The sequence below is a fragment of the Giraffa tippelskirchi genome, chromosome 10 (assembly GCF_054371585.1).
Source record: "Giraffa tippelskirchi isolate mGirTip1 chromosome 10, T2T-mGirTip1v1.2.pri, whole genome shotgun sequence".
Classification (NCBI taxonomy): domain Eukaryota; kingdom Metazoa; phylum Chordata; class Mammalia; order Artiodactyla; family Giraffidae; genus Giraffa; species Giraffa tippelskirchi.
Window position 1 is genome coordinate 41,387,051 of NC_137284.1, and position 18,022 is coordinate 41,405,072.

At 39.6% G+C, this 18,022-nt stretch overlaps 1 protein-coding gene across 7 annotated transcripts in view; it reads left to right on the forward strand.

Moving 5' to 3' along the window:
- Window positions 1–1,967: 1,967 nt before the first annotated feature.
- FOLH1 (folate hydrolase 1) overlaps window positions 1,968–18,022 on the forward strand; it is a 77,486-nt gene continuing 61,431 nt past the window's right edge. For 3 of the 7 annotated variants that reach the window (XM_081533350.1, XM_081533351.1, XM_081533352.1), the window contains exons 1-3: window positions 1,968–2,190; window positions 5,241–5,346; window positions 11,530–11,716. In XM_081533350.1, coding sequence (XP_081389476.1) covers window positions 2,073–2,190; window positions 5,241–5,346; window positions 11,530–11,716 — 411 coding nt within the window. In that variant the 5' untranslated portion in view covers window positions 1,968–2,072. The remainder of the gene's footprint in view (window positions 2,191–5,240; window positions 5,347–11,529; window positions 11,717–18,022) is intronic. The other 4 variants (XM_081533356.1, XM_081533357.1, XM_081533354.1 and 1 more) reach the window with 3 other exon arrangements.

Consider the following 18,022-nt stretch of genomic DNA (forward strand, 5'->3'; position numbering starts at 1 on the left):
ATTAACTAAATTGTCATGTAGTTCTTATATTGTTCAAAAACTCTTCTTTTATTTAATAAATATAATTTGCCTCATTTACAGTCACATATGACCTTCAGAACATCTTTATTAACAGATAGTTCTTAATAATGTTATTAGATGATCCTTTTTTTTTTTTTTTTTTTACAAATGAGATGATACATATGTGACTCTTGAGGATTTAGGGTTTAGACAGGACCAGAACTAAAGCTTATGTCCAAGTCTTCTGACTTCAAGCCCAGTACTCCTCCCAATAGAAGCAAAGCTCTTAGCAAATATATCCCATGCTCAATGCAGACAGGACAGTGATTTAGAGTAAGATAAGCACTGGATAATGTTTTAACTTTGTGACTTTGAGTAATTTATTCCCTCTCATTAAATTTCAGTTTTTCTACGTGTAAAATGGGAAAAGTGATAGCATTAACTATGAAAGGTACCAATGATTAAACAAGTTAATGTATATATAAAGTGTCTCGTTTAGAAAGTGCTCAGTGAGTATTGTTCTTCCACCATTCCTGGTTAGATTTGACAACAAGAACATTAGGCGACATTCAAGAAATAAAAGGTATTGTTAGAAAGGGATTAAGAGTTAGGGTTAAGGTTCCCTAACCCTAACCTGTCCTAGGTCATCTAGTAGTTGACTTGGTTCACTGTTGACATTTTAATTCTCCCATATCTCTTCACTTAGCTCAGAAATTCTTTATGTAAAGTACCCGAGATTCTCTACCATCTAGCCCTGTCTTTCCTCACTCTCTCCCTGTCCTCTGCCTTTCCCACAGGAACCTATCTGCCTTTCCTTGACTACCCCTCCAGCAGCTCCCAGGGCCCAAAGTTTCTTGTTATCTCCAGCAAGTTCAAGCTCTGCTATTTCCTGGATTTGTTAGATACAATGTTCCCATTAAGCACTCCTAGCTAAAGGCCGTGCATGCAGTTTCCCTTACAGATTTTAAGAACACCTTTGATTTTATGAAGCCTGCGGTTATTGTTATCCTTTAGATACCATTATAATTTTTTAAGAATTTATAACAAGAGTAGAATTATGTGCGATTGACTTGTCAGGTTAATTCAACAAAGACTGATTTCACGCCCTCAACGTAATAGAGTGCCAAGTGCAGTTGGGATATGAAACGAGATAAAGTCTCCGCCTTCAGCAAATTCCAGTATCATTTCTTTAAAAATGGTTGCGTAATGTAAAGGCAGGAATAATTTCCTAATAGTTTATTAATATCAGTGATCTTCATTAGGAAAAACTGCACAGTGGTAATTCACATTAACATCAAAATTCACTCCCTTAATCCAAATCAGTGTCAAAATAGGGCACCACCGTTTTCTACTCGGTTTTCCTCATTACAGGGCTGTAATAGTATTTAATGGGGCTCCCCTGATGGCTCAGTTGGTAAAGAATCCGCCTGCAATGCAGGAGACTCCGGTTCCATCTCTGGGTTGGGAAGATCCGTTGGAGAAGGGACCGGCTACCCACTCTAGTATTCTGGCCTGGAGAATCCCATGGACTATACAGTTCACGGGGTCGCAAAGAGTCGAATGGGATCTCAGGTCCGAGAAAAAGTTCTTGAGAAATAATTTAGTCTACCAGCTAGCCTGGAATATGTATTTTCCTAGACAGAAATAAAAAGAGGACCCTTCCATTGAATTCCGCGGGAAGCAGTTTTCTTTCTGTCCATAGGACTGTGGCCTGGGAGTGCAGAAAGGAGAAGCGTTTGTCCTCTCTTCCTCCTTCCCTTTGTTCCTCCTTCTTCTTTCATTTTAAAATAAGGGCTAGAAATCCTCAAGCTAAACTTTTTCTCTTTCTTAAGCACCTCTCCGCGGAGTTGGGGTTTGCTCCGGGACGGCTCCGCCTCTTGCTCGCCCGGATTGGTTGAGAGTCGAGCAGACGGACCCTCGGGGCGGAGTCCACGGAGCCCGGGCGGGGAGCGCACTCTCGGCGGCCCGGCTGATCCGCGCGGCGCAGGGGGAAGGCGCCCTTACCCCGCTGTCCACGAGGCTGCAGCGGGGCCGCTGCACGGTCCCCGGAGGCCCCGCCGCCGCGCGCCGAGATGTGGAACCCGCTTCACGACACCGACTCGGCCTCGGTGGCCTGGCCCCGTCCGCGCCGGCTGTGCGCGGGGGCCCTGGTGCTGGGCGCCGGCCTCTTCGTCCTCGGCTTCCTCTTCGGTACGGGGGGGAGGACGGGGTCCGCGCCACGCTCGGCCCCCAGCCCGCCCAGCTGCCCCGGGGCCCCCTGCTGCGGGAGATCCTGCTGCTGGGCTCAGGGGCGCGGATCGGGCTGGGGGGCGTGCGGACCAGCTCCCGCGAGTTAAGTGGGACTTAGTTGCCGGGGACGCTGCACGTTTGCGTTCCGGATGGGCTGCTGTAGGACAGCCACCCAGGGTCAGGAGGAGAGCGCAGAAACCCTGAAACTGAACTTGAGAAAGTTCCGCCGGCTGCAGGCCTGCGAGAAATTGGCACCTTTCCGCAGGATCTCGGGGGCATTTGCTAGGTCGTCCAAGGAGCTTTGTAAGAAACGATTCTTACCTCTTTGAGGTCTTTATCTAGTCTCGTGCCTGAGACTGCTTCATGTGTGCGGTGGGGAGAGCGCTGGGCATTGCTTCTTGGGAGCCCTTTTCTCTCCTTTTGGAAGTAAGTAATAGAGGAACAGTTAGGAACTGGCTGACCATATTGTCAGTGCTCTGAACAGAACTTTTAACACCAGTGCTTTCAAGTTTTCCCCTGTGTACTAATTTGCAGACTTAACCCAACTCTCCAAGGTAATCAGGGAGCAGCGCTGAGATTTTTCTTAAAGACTTTGCAACTTCTTCTTCCTGACCTTGAGCAAGTGAGGCAGTCTCTCTTAGCCTCAGTTTGTCAGTCTTTGTAAGAATAATAGCTGTAACTTACTGAAAGTAGTAAATTGGCACTTTATTGTTTCCTGGTGAGGAGATGCTTCTAATTGGACTTTAATGCACAAGACTGGTGTAAGTTATCACCAGATAGTTTACCCCTGCTATGAATTCTGGGCTCCCTTTCTGGGATTTAGAAGACCAGGGCATAAACTTGCTAGGAGTAGTAGTTTAGTCGCTAAGTCGTGTCCATCTCTTGCAACCCCATGGCCAGTAGCCTGGCAGGCTCCTCTGTCCATGGGATTCTCCAACATAGAATAGTGCAGTGGGTTGCCATTTCCTTCTCCAATAAGCCTGCTGGGTTGGCTCAAACTCAGTCTCCTTTTGCTTGCTTTGTGCCCTTTGAACCACATTCTGCTCTAACTAATGTGGATATCAGGGTTGCTGTGGGGCTTAGGTGAGATAAGTGTGCTCATTAAGGACACTCGCTAACTTGAGTTTCAATTGTCTCAACTGAAAACGTGGGAAATTCACTTGGCAAGGTTAGCACGAAGATTAGGATCTTATGTGTCTTTTTTTTTTCTGTTTTTTGGCCACACTGGGTTTTGCTGTGCTCGAGCTTTTTAGTTGACAGGAGTGGGGGCCACACGGCTCAATAGTTATAGCTCTCTGCCTCTGAGCTCAACAGTTGTGGCACTCAGGCTTAGCTGCCCCTGGCATGTAGAATCTTCCTGAACCAGGGATCCAGCTTGTGTTCCCTGTGTTGGCAAGTGGATTCCCATCCACTGTACCACCAGGGAAGTCTTCTCTGTCTTTTAGAAGCATTTTGTGCTTCTTAGTGTTGCTCTTGGGCTTCCCAGGTGGCTCAGTGGGTACAGAATCAACCTGCAATGCAGGAGACTCGGGTTAAGTCCCTGGGTTGGGAAGATCCCCTGGAGGAGGGCATGGCAGTCCACTCCAGTATTCTTGCCTGGAGAACCCCGTGGACAGAGGAGACTGGCAGGCTATAGTCCATGGGGTTGTAAAGAGTCAGACACGACTGAAGCAACTGAGTGTGTACCCAGTGTTGCCCTTGGCCCCTTACAGTGGCTTGCACAGAGTGCGTTCTTTATTAATGTTAATTTTTCCCTAGGACTCTCTGCTCCTTCCCTCCCACAAGCCTCCATCCTCTTTATCCAACTCATTTTTCAAATCTCGATTCAAGCATTTCATCCCCCATGCGCCCTGATCTTAAAGTTGTTTCCAAGTCCCCCCCCCCTTTTTTTAACATACTGGTGGAACTGTATTTCCATTTGCTGCCAACCATTTATTTCAGTACACATGTATATATGCATGTGTGTAGCATGTATGTGATTAATAATTGGAAAGCTCCATGAAAGCTAGCTGGGTGGTTTTGGTAACCATTTTATGCGCAAATCTTATCATTTTGCTGAATATCTGTCATGAAGCCAACTACAAGGGTTCATGGTCCTGGGCAAACTGCCTACCCGTTGCCTCTAGCCTATGTTTGTCTTGCAGAGATGTTGGGTGACGTGTAATTTCATTGTAGCTCTCTGAAGTTGGACTTCTCAAGCCTGCTTCAAACGGAAGCACAAAATATTTTATCACACTTCGTTTTAGTTTCAGAACCAGAACAAATTACAAGACTGAATTGCCTTCAACTCTTTGAAATGATTTATGTACATGAAATATGTTCATAATTAATTCATTAAACATCTACTAAATGTTTCTTCTGGGTCAGCAGAGGAGTAGTCACTGGGGATAGAAGCTTGAAGGAGAAAGAAGGTGGATCTCCTTTCTGCTTTCATTTTCCCCATTAGTTGCTGCTGCTGCTGTTAAGTCGCTTCAGTCGTGTCTGACTCTGTACGACCCCATAGACGGCAGCCCACCAGGCTCCCTCGTGCCTGGGACTCTCCAGGCAAGAACACTGGAATGGGTTGCCAGTTCCTTCTCCAATGCATGAAAGTGAAAAGTGAAAGTGAAGTTGCTCAGTCGTGTCAGACTCTTAGTGACCCCACGGACTGCAGCCTACCAGGCTCCTCCGTCCATGGGATTTTCCAGGCAAGAGTACAGGAGTGGGTTGCCATTGCCTTCTCCCCATTAGTTGAAGTGTATTTAATTTTAGTGCTAATATCATAAAGCATTTCTTAAAATAACAGCAATACATAATGAAATTGGATTAAAAATATATTGTTACTGATTTGTAATCAAGTCTGTCTGCATGATATTTTTTCCAATGGAGGTAGGCAAGAGAAAACTTCAGGACATCTCAGTTAATGCCAGAGGTCATGGACAATTTGTGTTTTACATATGATAAATAATAAGGAAAAAAAGGCTCTGTCTGTAAGCTCATACCCCATTCCTGTATTTGTTTGTCTTTTGCAGGATGGTTTATAAAGTCCTCAAGTGAAGCTATTAACATTCCACAGCATAATGTAAAGAAAGCATTTTTGGATGAGTTGAAAGCAGAGAACATCAAGACCTTCTTGTAGTAAGCAGATACTTCAAAGTTTATATCAAGTTGGAAAATTTTGCTATTCTGTTTAGAAGTTTGATCCACTATTTCATAAACAGAAACTGACTTATAAAAAAAGTCTTATTATTGAAGATCTTGTATTACATTTCACCTCAAAAGGATTGTACCCTCAGCTGAACTTTATCATGATAGATGTTTTAAAGCAGGTGTCAGCATACTTTTCCTGTAAAGAGCCAGCTTTTGTATGCTGGCTGATCTCTGTCATAACTACTCAACTCTGCTACTGTAGCACCAAAGAAGTGATAGGAAATACATGTTGGAATAAGGGTCAGTTTTGATAAAACTTTATATTATCAAAATAAAATTTGAACTTTGTATAAATATGTCACAAAATATTATTCCTCTTGCTTTTTTTCACCTATCCAAAACATGATAGCCATTTTTAGCTTGTGGGCTGTGCCAAAAAAAAGGAGGTGAGCTGGATTTGGTCAGTGAAACATAGTTTGCTGACTCCTGTTTTAGAGGAAGGTAATGTATTTAAGTCAAAAGAATAAATTTGGACTGTGAAGTCGGACATTGACAAGTTTAAATTCCATCTTTGCCTGTTGATATTAACATAATTTTGAATATGTAACCTTCCTGAGCTCTCATTTTCACATCTATAAAATGGGAATAGTGATACTGTTATGATGAGCATGAAATTAGAGAGCATGTGTGTGACTTAGTGTAAAAACCTGCTGCCTATTTCCTGAAATAGCTATCCCTGGTATAGAGAAAAAGGGTAAATGAATAAATTTAGTGTAAAAACCTGCTGCCTATTTCCTGAAATAGCTATCCCTGGTATAGAGAAAAAGGGTAAATGAATAAATTTAAGAGGTATTTGCAAGGCAACTAAAAATAAAACACTTTTATTGAATAATTGATTGGAATACTTAGACTCTTTCAAAGCAAAATACTTGAAGTCCTGATAATGATTAAAGGATTCCTTTGTGAATGCAAGCTATAATTTTACGTAAAAACAGGCAAGTGAACAGATAGATACATAGGCAGTGCAGCAGGCCTGGGTTCGATCCCTGTGTTGGGAAGATCCCCTGGAGAAGGGAGTGACTACATTTTCCAGTATCTCGCCTAAAGAATTTATGGACAGAAGAGCCTGGTGGGCTACAGTCCATGGGATTGCAAAGAGTTGGACATAATGAGGAAACTAACACCAGAGAGAACATACACATAGTCTTTAGAATTAAAACTATGAATAAAATTTGCTAGGGCATCTGTCAAGTCTTTATAAGGGCCATTTCTGGTGAGAGATATGGAATTTTAAATATTTTTTTTGTGGCAATTTTTCTGCCTCTTGCATATCTTTTACTGTAATTATGTATAGTAGATGTAATAAAAGTGGAAGTCTGGCTAGACATAATCTTCACTCCTAGACAGGTGCTACCTCTGCTTCCTTTTTCCTTTTCTGACCTGTGACATGGTTGTTGTTATTCAGTCGCCAAGTCATGTCTGAGTCTTTGGCACCCCATAGACAGCAGCATGCCAGGCTTCCTTGTCCTTCGCTATCTCCCGGAGTTTGCTCAAACTTATGTCCATTGAGTCGAGGATGAGAGGACCATCTCATCCTCTGTGACATGGAGTGACCAGCAAAGAAGAAAAATGAATACCTTCCTCTCTCACTTTCTGGGCCCTCAGCTTTTTGCTTATTCTACATGGCCTTGACCAAGATCTTCTGTTTATGCTGCCAAAATCTTGGCTCTCTCTGTACCGATGACGAACAGAAATATGGAGACAGTTATGGAGGAGGAAAGAGTGACTTTATTTCTTTGGCAGGCAGAGGGGGAGTACCTCAAGAACTGTGCTCCTCTCCCTGGAGAACAGTGTAGTGTATAGTGTTAGTCGCTCAGTCGTGTCCGACTCTGACCCCATGGACTATGACCTGCTAGGATCCTCTGTCCATGGGGATTCTCCAGGCAAGAATACTGGAGTGGATAACCATTTCCTCCTCCAGGCGATCTTCCCGACCCAGGAATCGAACCCAGGTCTCCTGCCTTGTAGGCGGACTCTTTACCATCTGAGCTACCAGGGAAGTCTTGGAGAATGGAAGAGGTTAAATAGTCAGACAGGGTTGTGTGACAAGGATCAAGGTATTAGCATTCTTCTGCAAAGTGACAAGGTTAGGATGTGTGCAGGGTCTCAGGTGGTTGGGTCTCCTAAACTTGATGAGTTTTTCTGGTTCCTTTAATCTCACCACGTCTCAGGTGGTTTCCTGGCTGTTCCTCTCTTGATTAGCAGCTGTTTGAGTCTGCCCTTTGGAACTCAGGGAAGGTCATGAAGGTAGAGTCTTTCCTATAGAAGTAGGGGACAAAAAGGCCTTCATGCCTGAAACCCCACAGGGCCCTGCTTGGCATCATTTAGAACTCAAGGGTTTTCACCATTAACACAAAAAGAGATGAACAGAACCCCCACTCACCCCTCCAAGGGCCACAGAATCTCCAGAAGCCTCCTAAACTCCCCATAATTCCAGTTTGCCGTTTGTCCATTGGAGCTGTTCAGTCTATTTATACCTTAGGTCAGGGGTCATTAAAGGCTCAGATCTGTCTTCTCCCCTTTTCTAACCCTTTGCTTTACTGCTAAAGATCCTCTACTGTTTCGAAGTTACTTGACTCTGACTGGGAGGATTAAGGAGGGACTGCCTTTTCAGTCTCCCTTGGCGTGCAAGGTTGTCCTATGTTTTCCTTTTGTTTTGTAACACCTGGTTAAAGTCTCAGACTTGTTCATTATTTTGCATTCTTCCTCCACTTGTTCTGAAAGACGAAGTTATTTTAGAGGAATGTTTTAGAATTTCACTGATCTGCATTTGAATACCAGTTCTACCTTTCACTGGTTGTCTTTAAGTCACTTAATGTCTCTAAGCATTGTTCATTTGTAAACCAAATATAGTGTATTAAAACATACATCAATAGCTCCCTTTATTAATTGAGATGAAATAATGATACTTAGGACACATTTGAAGTTTTCTAGCCAGACAGAGATGTATGTGCCTATTTTTTTAAAATGCACGATGTTAGCTATTTTGGATAGTTAGTAAATTATTCATATAAATTTAAAAATAACTTGATATTCTAGTAGGTCAAGAAATTGTGACACACTTCTCAAATGATTAAAACAAAAAAAATAGGAACTTCTGTTTATTACCAGTTGTCTTATTGAGCCTCAAATCTTCGTGTATTAGTGTGGTAGCAATTTTCTCCTTCTGTGTGAATGAGAGGGCTTCTCTGATGGCTCAGAGGGCCAAGAATCCTGTCGTCTGCAATGCAGGGGACACTGGAGCCTCGGGTTCCATCTCTGGGTTGCGAAGATCCGCTGGAGGAAGCAATGGCAACCGATTCCAGTGTTCTTGCCTAGAGAATCCCATGGACAGAGGAGCCTGGTGGGCTACAGTTCATGGGGGTCTTAAAGGGTCAGACATGACTGAGCCACTAAGCACGCACAATGAATGAGAAATTTAAGACACGGCCCGGATCATACAACAAGACAATGGCAAAACCTGTAGTACACTGATTTTGTGCCAATTGATTTTATTTATCCTTGGAAACAAATCTCTTTTCCTACTCATCACTTTTAGGATCAACTTTTCTCCAAGTGAGTGGATTCTAATGCTGATCATAGCATGCTTGTTGTATGTCAGTTGATAACAACAAAACTTTTACCAGGAATTCCGCTCATCATGTTACCTGGTGAGACTGGGGTCTGCTAGCCTGTTGGGCAGCAAAGTCAATCTGCTGTCACTGGGTTGAGGTGAAGGAGCACAGTGTTTATTAGAGGGTGCCAAACAGAGAGAGAAGACACCTCATACTCAGATGACTGGAAATCATAGATGGCTTTCAAGGGGAGGGTTTTTAAAGGCAGCATTTGAGATGCTGGTTGCAGCTCATGAACTTTCTTAAATTGGTTGGTGATGAGGTAACCAGATGATGTTTCAGAAACCTGAATCATCAACCTTGTGGTTGAGTCGTCTCAGGTCTGTGTCCTTGTGGTCAGCATGCAGTCACCACCCTCCACTTATGTGAGACTCTCAGTTTCTGCAGAACAGCTCAAAGAGATGCATCAGATTGTTTTATTGTTTAAACTATCATTACATTTCTCGCTTTACCGCTTTTCATTTGTTTCTGTATTTGCTCACTTCCATAATAGGAATTGCTTGTGTATGCTCTTTGGAACTCAGGGAAGGCCTAGGAGATTAAAGCCTTTTACTACAAAAAATAAACGGGGGACACTGTGGGCTTCTGTATCTTGGAGGGCCCTTGGAGGTACTGCTTGGTTTCAGTCCCCCTTTTTCTTTGACACTCCTTAATCCTGACAGGAGTAGAGACCGAATGGGAAAAAGGAATAAGGCTTTTGGATAGAGAGGTTCATCATGAACTTGTCAGGGGAACTTAGTTTTAGGGGAGTCATTTCACTAATAAAGTCTGATAATGATCTCCTGTGTGTGTGTGTGTGAGGGCAGGGTCAAGGCTCCCATAACAATTCTTTCATGTAAGAATAGGGTTGTAGCTCTGACTTAGGAAATTTGCATACTTTGCATCTGTTTTAGTTATGTTACAGTTTGGATTTGTGTAACAGGGAATAAAATAGCAGCATGTTGGCTGTGTAGTGTTTTCTTTCCAGGTCGATGAGGAAATGCATAGATGCCTCAGCTGCCTCTTCAAATTGTGTTCTTTTCATTACTTTATTTTGCAAATACATATTAGAAATCCTGTGTAAACTTTTAAACATCTAAATATTTATTGAATGAGAATTGTAATACTGTTTTTTGTAAATAACAGTTTAAATGATTTTACTCTGATTATAAAATTAATCCCAGGACTCCCCTTCCTCCCTAATTTTTTTTGTAATATACACAGTAGATTCAACACTTGAAATTAGGATGACTATAGCTATGTTGGTTATTTTTTTTTTAATCACTGTAAGAATGGAAGTAGATTGAGTTTAGAAAAACCTACATAATCAGAATGAGAAATTCATGAAGCTCAAGACATTTATAAGCTAGAAATGAATAAAGATCATTTCATGACACATGATGCTTTGTCATATGGGATTTTTTTTCTGAAAGTATTTAAATTGAAAATAACGGTGAACTGAATCTTCAAGAAAAGAACAAATTTCCAAGAAAGAGAAATTTAAAACAAAAGCCCCACTATCTACACATATTAAATGAGAAATTAGTCTATTCTAGAAAATATTTGTGGTAGCTAAAATTTTAGCCACATAGTTTATTTGTTATTTGTTAAAGATATTCTTGGTTAGACTAATTCTCATTGTTTATTTTTAGTATTATACTTACAATGCATGGTGAATGGAATAGAAAGATTCAGTTTGAGCTTGTGTACATATGTTCAAATTATTTAAAGTAGACGATTTAAAATGGCTGCTAATCAAAAGGTAGGAGAAGGCAATGGCACCCCACTCCAGTACTCTTGCCTGGAGAATCCCATGGTCGGAGGAGCCTGGTGGGCTGCAGTCCATGGGGTCGCTAAGCATCGGACACGACTGAGCGACTTCACTTTCACTTTTCACTTTCATGCATTGGAGAAGGAAATGGCAACCCACTCCAGTGTTCTTGCCTGGAGAATCCCAGGGACGGCGGAGCCTGGTGGGCTGCCGTCTATGGGGTCACACAGAGTCGGGCACGACTGAAGCAACTTAGCAGCAGCAGCAGCAATCAAAAGGTTTCTCACTTGGCTATAACGTTCATTATTTAAAAATAAATATAATTATCAGTAGTTCTTGGAATGTCACAGCTTGATCTTTGGATGAAAATGTTTTTTACTTTCCAGTTATATTTCATAAGGTGAAATAAATAGATAATTCCATGAAAGTTCAAATATGCCTGAGTCTTAAGGAAAGAATATAACACTTTCCTCATCTAATATAGAGAGATTCATCTACAGGTGTACACTTACCAATTCTCTACAAAGATCAGTTTTTCTGATTTTTCTCTTGAATGAGTACAAATTAGAGCATGATGGTTTTAAAACACACTTTAAAATCTATTTTATGCAATAATGGTGCCACTTTGCTTGTTTTAGGTGTAACATTTCAAAGTATTTTTTTATGTAAATCTGCCTTATTTGGTTGTTGATTTAAGACAAAGGCTGACTAAACAATTTCTAACCACTTTCAATTTTTGTTCAACAGTAATTTTACACGGATACCACATTTAGCTGGAACAGAACAAAACTTCCAGCTTGCAAAGCAAATTCAAGCTCAGTGGAAAGAATTTGGCCTGGATTCTGTTGAGTTAGCCCATTATGATGTCCTCTTGTCCTATCCAAATGAGACTCTTCCCAACTACATCTCAATAATTGATGAAGGTGGAAATGAGGTAAAAAGAAAGAAAAAATAAGCTCCCCCATCTTCTCTTTTGAAATACCTTCTGTAAAAGAATGCCCTGTGCCATCTCCAAACGCTGGTAGAAATCAGTATTGACACTTGTGAACGATGTCTTTGATGATCTTACTACTGGTGCCAACTCTTTCTTAATGATGTTTGAATTCAATGTGGTGTTGAAAAGATTCTGAGAAATTGATGCTTGATGACAGTTGCTATTTTCTACTTTTTAACTATTGTTCACTAACAAAATATGATATGTTAGTAAACTACAGCTAAATTAGATACACTTTTGATTGGTTCAGATGATAAAAGATCATGCATCAATTTGAAGATGCTAGGAAATTCAGAGATGTATTATTTGAGCCAGCAGGTTTTTATTGGTAATTCATGATTATACTTCCTGTGATCTTGTATTCAGCTGTGTGCCCAGAACTTGGGTGTGGGCATTTGGAAGGAATAGAGTTTGGAGAGAAATACTATATAATTCTATATATAGAATTTACAATCTTGTTTGCTAGTTAGGGCACATAATTGGAAAAGAAGATGATACAAATAATTGAGATATTTCATATCATGATATATATTCAATATGAAAGCTCATAAACTATAACTCATATATTAATCACTATTTGCCTTAGAGCTACCATATCCCTATCGGAAATAGCCCTTTTCCTCTAGATAGCTTTCTTCACTCCCCTTCGCTGGACCTTCTAAATTGCATATAGCATCAAATGTATCCAGTTTGATTGGTCAGCTCAAAATGTCATGTGATTTTTGTACATAAAATGTTTTAATCACCTCTTCTTATTGACTAATGAATCAGCCTTTTCTTAATGATTAGTGTGCTATTTTGCAGTCAGTGATATAACCCCCTGGTAAATTTTCTAATATGAGTTGAAACTTTCCATATTTATTCTGTTAAATTATAGTAGTTAATCAGGTTAACTTTTAAAAATACTGTCAAACCATTTCAAAATTATAAAAATATTTTTAAGGTTGGTATGGGGAATACCAATATACTCCATAAGATTCCATAACCTTTATTAAGTGGTGGCATAGCTATATAATTATTAAAAGTCTTTAAAAGTATATTTAGGAAGAGTATTTGATCACATAATAAAATATCAATAATATTAAAAAATACGTGGAAACAGTGGGGGAGGGAGAGAGTGAGACGAATGGAGAAAGGAGCATCAACATATAAATACTATCAGGTGTAAGATGGACAGCTGGTGAGAAGTCCCTATGTAGCACAGGGAGCCCAGTCTGGTGCTCTGTGATGACGTGTATATATAATTAAGACTGATTTTCATTGTTGTATGACAGAAACCAACACAGCATTGTAAAATTAAAAAAAAAAAATTATTAAGGTTAAAAAAAATACATGTACTTAGAAAAAAAAATACATGTACTTAAACCAAATTTGATCTCTCAAATTTGGTGATTGTGTACAATGAGGGAAATAACAAACTTTCACTTTTCTTCTCTTTTTCTTCCTCTGCACTTCCCAGTTTCATCCCTACCTTTGCTTTTATTCCATTGCATTATTTGTTTTTGCTATTATAAGCATTTATGAAATTTCTAAACCTGTCCCATAATATAAACATAATGTAGAAGTTTCATTTTGGAGGTTTTCCTGAATGGGGTTAGCTGCCAAAAGCTTATTAACTTTTTTGAAAGTTATACCATTAATTCAGTTTTGTTTTTATCCAAGTTATGCCTGCACATTAATATTCACACAGTTCTTCAAAGGGCCTTGCTTCTTCTCTATTTCCCTCTTCCCTTAGAGAATCACTGTTCAGCCCTGAGTTGATTCTTTTGATATTTACTTCTGTTGCTTTAAATGATGTGCTTGTATTGCTTGTGTTTCAGATTCAGGCATTTTCTTTTGACCTTGTGACAGTTCAGCTCCATTCTCACCCCTCTGCCCCAGCTACAGATGCTCTCTTACTGGGTCCCCATCTCCCAGATCAATTAATGTGACTGAGTGTTCATAGCCAAGCTAGGTAAACTGCAAACTTTACTGTCCCACATGACACAGACATGTTCCCCTTCCCGCAGACAACAAATATGGTTAATATTTTATAGATTCTACCAGAAATGTTTTCAACACATATTATGCATTGTTTTCTCTTTATTTATGTAGGGACAATGTGCCATATAGATTGAACTATATATATATTGCCTTTTTATGTTGCAAAAGTTAAATAGAAATTTGTAAACCAAATTTATTTTAGTTATACTCAGAATACATAGTTTGAGGCTATGTTAGTGAATGTTGGATAGTGAACTCACTGGTGTATTGTCTGTCTTTGATAAAGTCACCCAAAAGAGTCATTTCCTTGACCATAAGAAACTTTTCCCAGTTGTTGGAATAACTCATAAACTTGATGTAAAATCCACCTGCTCAGTGATGCTGTAAAATTGAAGGTTACCATAAAGGCAAACCAAGTGAGACCAGCTTGAATACTCCCTTGGCTGAAAGACATGCTGATGTGATGACTTTGTCTCAAGATGGATTTTTATTGCATTTTTTTTTTTTTAATTTTTCTTTTCTTTTTTTTTTTTTAATAAATTTATTTATTTTAGTTGGGGGCTAATTACTTTACAATATTGTAATAGTTTTTGCCATACATTGACATGAATCAGCCATGGGTTTACATGTGTTCCCCTTCCTGGACCCCCCACCCACCTCCCTCCCCATCCCATCCTTCTGGATCATCCCATTGCCCCGGCCCTGAGCCCTTGTCACATGCATCGAACATGGAATGGTGTTCTGTTTCACATATGATAATATACATGTTTCAATGCTATTCTCCCAGAACGTCCCACCCTCACCTTCTCCCTCAGAGTCCATAAAATTGTTCCATGCATCTGTGTCTCTTATTCTGTCTCGCATATAGGGTTATCGTTACCATCTTTCAAATTCCATATATATGCATTAGTATACTGTATTGTTGTTTTTCTTTCTGGCTTACTTCACTCTGTATAATGGGCTCCAGTTTCATCCATCTCAGTAGAACCGATTCAAATGTATTTTTTTTAATGGCTGAGTAATATTCCATTGTGTATATGTACCACAGCTTCCTTATCCATTCGTCTGCTGATGGACATCTAGGTTGCTTCCATGTCCTGGCTATTGTAAACAGTGCTGCGATGAACATTGGGGTACACGCGTCTCTTTCAATTCTGGTTTCCTCAGTGTATGTGCCCAGCAGTGGGATTGCTGGGTCATATGGCAGTTCTATTCCCAGTTTTTTAAGGAATCTCCACACTGTTCTCCATAGTGGCTGTACTAGTTTGCATTCCCACCAACGGTGTAAGAGGGTTCCCTTTTCTCCACACCCTCTCCAGCATTTATTGCTTGTAGACTTTTGGATAGCAGCCATTCTGACTGGTGTGAAATGATACCTCATTGTGGTTTTGATTTGCATTTCTCTAATAATGAGTGATGTTGAGCATCTTTTCATGTGTTTGTTAGCCATCTGTATGTCTTCTTTGGAGAAATGTCTGTTTAGTTCTTTGGCCCATTTTCTGATTGGGTCGTTTATTTTTCGGGAATTCAGCTGCAGAAGTTGCTTGTATATTTTTGAGATTAATTGTTTGTCTGTTGCTTCATTTGCTATTATTTTCTCCCATTCTGAAGGCTGTCTTTTCACCTTGTTTATAGTTTCCTTTGTTGTGCAAAAGCTTTTAATTTTAATTAGGTCCCATTTGTTTATTTTTGCTTTTATTTCCAATATTCTGGGAGGTGGGTCATGGAGGATCCTGCTGTGATTTATGTCGGAGAGTGTTTTGCCTATGTTTTCCTCTAGGAGTTTTATTGTTTCTGGTCTTACGTTTAGATCTTTAATCCATTTTGAGTTGATTTTTGTGTACGGTGTTAGGAAGTGTTCTAGTTTCATTCTTTTACAAGTGGTTGACCAGTTTTCCCAGCACCACTTGTTAAAGAGATTGTCTTTTCTCCATTGTATATTCCTGCCTCCTTTGTCGAAGATAAGGTGTCCATATGTGCGTGGGTTTATCTCTGGGCTTTCTATTTTGTTCCATTGATCTATATTTCTATCTTTGTGCCAGTACCATACTGTCTTGATGACTGTGGCTTTGTAGTAGAGCCTGAAGTCAGGCAGGTTGATTCCTCCAGTTCCATTCTTCTTCCTCAAGATTGCTTTGGCTATTCGAGGTTTCTTATATTTCCATACAAATTGTGAGATGATTTGTTCTAGTTCTGTGAAAAATACCATTGGTAGCTTGATAGGGATTGCATTGAATCTGTAGATTGCTTTGGGTAGTATACTCGTTTTCACTATATTAATTCTTCCAATCCATGAACACGGTATATTTCTCCATCTGTTTGTGTCCTCTTTGATTTCTTTCATCAGTGTTTTATAGTTTTCTATATATAAGTCTTTTGTTTCTTTAGGTAGATATATTCCTAAGTATTTTATTCTTTTTGATGCAATGGTGAATGGTATTGTTTCCTTAATTTCTCTTTCTGTTTTCTCAATATTGGAGTATAGGAATGCAAGGGATTTCTGTGTGTTAATTTTATATCCTGCAACTTTACTATATTCATTGATCAACTCTAGTAATTTTCTAGTAGAGTCTTTAGGGTTTTCTATGTAGAGGATCATGTCGTCTGCAAACAGTGAGAGTTTTACTTCTTCTTTTCCTATCTGTATTCCTTTTATTTCTTTTTCAGCTCTGATTTCTGTGGCCAAAACTTCCAAAACTATGTTGAATAGTAGTGGTGAAAGTGGGCATCCTTGCCTTGTTCCTGACTTTAGGGGAAATGCTTTCAATTTTTCACCATTGAGGATAATGTTTGCTGTGGGTTTGTCATATATAGCTTTTATTATGTTGAGATATGTTCCTTCTATTCCTGCTTTCTGGAGGGTTTTAATCATAAATGGATGCTGAATTTTGTCAAAGGCTTTTTCTGCATCTATTGAGATAACCATATGGTTTTTTTCTTTCAATTTGTTAATGTGGTGTATTACATTGATTGATTTGCGGATGTTAAAAAAACCTTGCATTCCTGGGATAAAGCCCACTTGGTCATGATGTATGATCTTTTTAATATGATGTTGGATTCTGTTTGCTAGAATTTTATTAAGGATTTTTGCATCTATGTTCATCAGTGATATTGGCCTGTAGTTTTCCTTTTTTGTGACATCTTTGTCTGGTTTTGGAATTAGGGTGATGGTGGCCTCATAGAATGAGTTTGGAAGTTTACCATCTTCTGCAATTTTCTGGAAGAGTTTGAGTAGGATAGGTGTTAGCTCTTCTCTAAATTTTTGGTAGAATTCCGCTGTGAAGCCGTCTGGTCCTGGGCTTTTGTTTGCTGAAAGATTTCTGATTACATTTTCGATTTCCGTGCTTGTGATGGGTCTGTTAAGATCTTCTATTTCTTCACGGTTCAGTTTTGGAAAGTTATACTTTTCTAAGAATTTGTCCATTTCTTCCAAGTTGTCCATTTTATTGGCATATAGCTGTTGGTAGTAGTCTCTTATGATCCTTTGTATTTCTGTGGAGTCTGTTGTGATCTCTCCATTTTCATTTCTAATTTTATTGATCTGATTCTTCTCCCTTTGTTTCTTGCTGAGTCTGGCTAATGGCTTGTCAATTTTGTTTATCTTCTCGAAAAACCAGCTTTTAGTTTTGTTGATTTTTGCTATGGTCTCTTTTGTTTCTTTTGCATTTATTTCTGCCCTAATTTTTAAGATTTCTTTCCTTCTACTGACCCTGGGGTTTTTCATTTCTTCCTTCTCTAGTTGCTTTAGGTGTAGAGTTAGTTGATTTATTTGATTTTTTTCTTGTTTCTTGAGGTACGCCTGTATTGCTATGAACCTTCCCCTTAGTATTGCTTTTACAGTGTCCCATAGGTTTTGGGTTGTTGTGTTTTCATTTTCATTCGTTTCTATGCATAATTTGATTTCTTTTTTGATTTCTTCTGTGATTTGTTGGTTATTCAGAAGCGTGTTGTTTAGCCTCCATATGTTGGAACTTTTAATAGTTTTTTTCCTGTAATTGAGGTCTAATCTTACTGCATTGTGGTCAGAGAAGATGGCTGGGATGATTTCAATTTTTTTGAATTTACCAAGGCTAGATTTATGGCCCAGGATGTGATCTATCCTGGAGAAAGTTCCATGTGCACTTGAGAAAAAGGTAAAATTGATTGTTTTGGGGTGGAAACTCCTGTAAATATCAATTAAATCTAATTTGTCTATTGTATCATTTAAAGTTTGTGTTTCCTTGTTAATTTTCTGTTTAGTTGATCTATCCATATGCGTGAGTG